This window comes from Penaeus chinensis, chromosome 12 (genome assembly GCF_019202785.1).
Source record: "Penaeus chinensis breed Huanghai No. 1 chromosome 12, ASM1920278v2, whole genome shotgun sequence".
Lineage (NCBI taxonomy): Eukaryota > Metazoa > Arthropoda > Malacostraca > Decapoda > Penaeidae > Penaeus > Penaeus chinensis.
Window position 1 is genome coordinate 36210934 of NC_061830.1, and position 2500 is coordinate 36213433.

At 29.6% G+C, this 2500-nt stretch overlaps 1 protein-coding gene across 1 annotated transcript in view; it reads right to left on the reverse strand.

Moving 5' to 3' along the window:
- LOC125031239 (mediator of RNA polymerase II transcription subunit 21-like) overlaps positions 1-2500 on the reverse strand; it is a 7615-nt gene that overhangs the window by 2520 nt on the left and 2595 nt on the right. The window contains exons 2-3 of the mRNA XM_047621883.1: positions 2067-2172; positions 1862-1971 (exon numbers count right to left, since the gene is read on the reverse strand). Coding sequence (XP_047477839.1) covers positions 1862-1971; positions 2067-2172 — 216 coding nt within the window. The remainder of the gene's footprint in view (positions 1-1861; positions 1972-2066; positions 2173-2500) is intronic.

Consider the following 2500-nt stretch of genomic DNA (forward strand, 5'->3'; position numbering starts at 1 on the left):
ATACCATGCCAACTGTGAATTTGATTTGATTGTCTTTACATAAAAAGGCTCCATAGTACTATGAGTACTACCTGTCTCATCTCTCTACCCTTTTCCTAGATTTTCAAAAAATATTTTCTGGTAACCTATATTGCTGTTAGTAATGTCAATTACACTATAACAAACACAAAGTCTAAAGTGAAATCAGGAGAGGTCACAAGGTCTATTGATTGCCTTCTTTGTGGTTAAGCACTTGTAGAGCTATCTATATGCAGGGACATAACACAAAACAATACTACAGTGAACACAACATTTTCATGATGCTACTGGGCTAATATGTGCTTAAAAAAAAATAGATCTAAATGAAGATATTGCAAAAACAGGCATTAAAAAAAATCATCAATTTTATTCATATATATTTTTTTGAAATAAAACTTTACTGTCCTTTTATATCAGTCATAAAAATACATGTTTCTTATGTAGAAAAAAAGAAGAAAAAAGCTGAACCTCCTGATTTTGTATTTAAAAAATAATTGAAAAGGGTAAAATTAACTCAAAGCCCCTAGGAAACTGTTGTGTTCACTGTAGTATTGTTTCGTGAAATGGCTTGCAAGTGCTTAAGCCACAAACAAACCTTCCCCTTTACTGCGGGAAAGATATTTTTTTTTTACTATTGCTATCAATATTGATGCTGTTATTCTTACAGACTTTATAATTATTTTATGATATAATATATTATAAGCCAGTTCCAGGCAGCGATAATAATCTTTCAAGAAACTAAAGAAACAAAGATAAGATAGATAGGTCATCCAAAGTCAAACCTGATTAATTCTAGAAACCAATACATTTGAATAATCCTAAGATTTTTACAATAATGTACTATTACAATGGTTATGTTAAGGCATTAACCCAATGCTGACAGGCATGATGAGTAGGTACATGCTATGCCCACTGTAAGTTATTTGTTTGATTGTTTTTACACATAGATGGCTATACTTGTACTAAGTCACCAATGAGCCAGTTACGAGTACTGCCTGTCTCGCCCGTTTACCCTTTTCTTTGATTTACGAAAATATTTTACGTTATCTTATTTTGCTGTTACTAATGTTTCAGACATTATAATAATTATAATGTTTATAATAAAAATAACACCACTGATATTCATAGCACTAGTAAAAAATTCAAATCAGGTAAGGACACAAGGTCTACTAATTGACTCCTTTGTGGCTAAGCACTAGCAGAGCCATCTATGTGCAGAGACATTTCACATAAAATATAGAAAATGAGCACAGCATTTTCCCCATTTTTTATTAATTTTCCCTAGTGGCATTGGGTTAATACCTTATATTAATGTATCGATTTTTCTTTTAAAATTCAAATTTTTTCAAAAGTAAGGAAATTAGTGTCTGTTTACAGCAATGTGTTACTATCACTATATATTGATGAGCTGATTTTTAAAAAATAATCTTTTTCCTAACTGGTAGAACATCTTTAAATTACAGCTCATCTTAAATCTAGCAAGTAGAACAGATATTTAAGAACTAGCCAATGCTCTACTCAGGCCAAGAAAGCAAGACAGCAAGAAAGCATAGACTGATATGATTGGTCAACTTTACTGAACTTTGGATATAAAGTTGACTACCCACTTATTTTTTTCTTTTTATGAATATTAATTCATATATTGAATTGATGGTAACTTATAATTGTCATGAACTATTATGGTTTCCAAAACATGTAAATTAACACAAATTTCCTCTAAAATGTTCACTCTACCTTCACAAGCAAAAGGCAAATTCTCAGACCTTAGCCCAATATGTATGGCATTGCTATAATACAAATATATGAAAGCAACATGAAACTGTTTTTTGCATATCCTTCTTACCTGAAGTTCAGCTGATGAATCTTCAGATGGAAGACTTTCAATCAGTGCATCTATATCCTTGGCATTACGAGCAATGAGAGTTGCGAAGACTCTTTTGTGCTCAGTCATATCTGCAAAGATGGAATATTCTTGTATAATAATATTACTAAAACACAAGAACACCTTTATAACCAGTTTATGCCAAAACATTTATTATTTTACTTACCATCAGGATTTTCATTTTGTGAAGGGGTCTTGCCACTTTTATCAAAACTACATGGTGGTGCTGAATTAAACAAACAGCCTATGCTGTTATAAAGGTTCTCTGCTTGCTGTAAAAAAAATAATAAAAAATAGTATATTAAAAATAAAACATATCAAAATGTTATGATAAGAAGAAAAACATTCTAAATTCCTTAAAGAACTATAACACTTTTAAACAAGAAAATCCCGATAACCTGACTAATCTAAGTTCCTGCAAGATTTCTGTATATTCCTATATCTGATTATTCAAATATAAATTTAGAAGGAGGAAGGAAGGAAGATGAAGAAAAAGAAATATATATTGATATATATATAAATAAATAAATAAATAAATAAATATATATATATATATATATATATATATATATATATATATATATATATATACTACACACA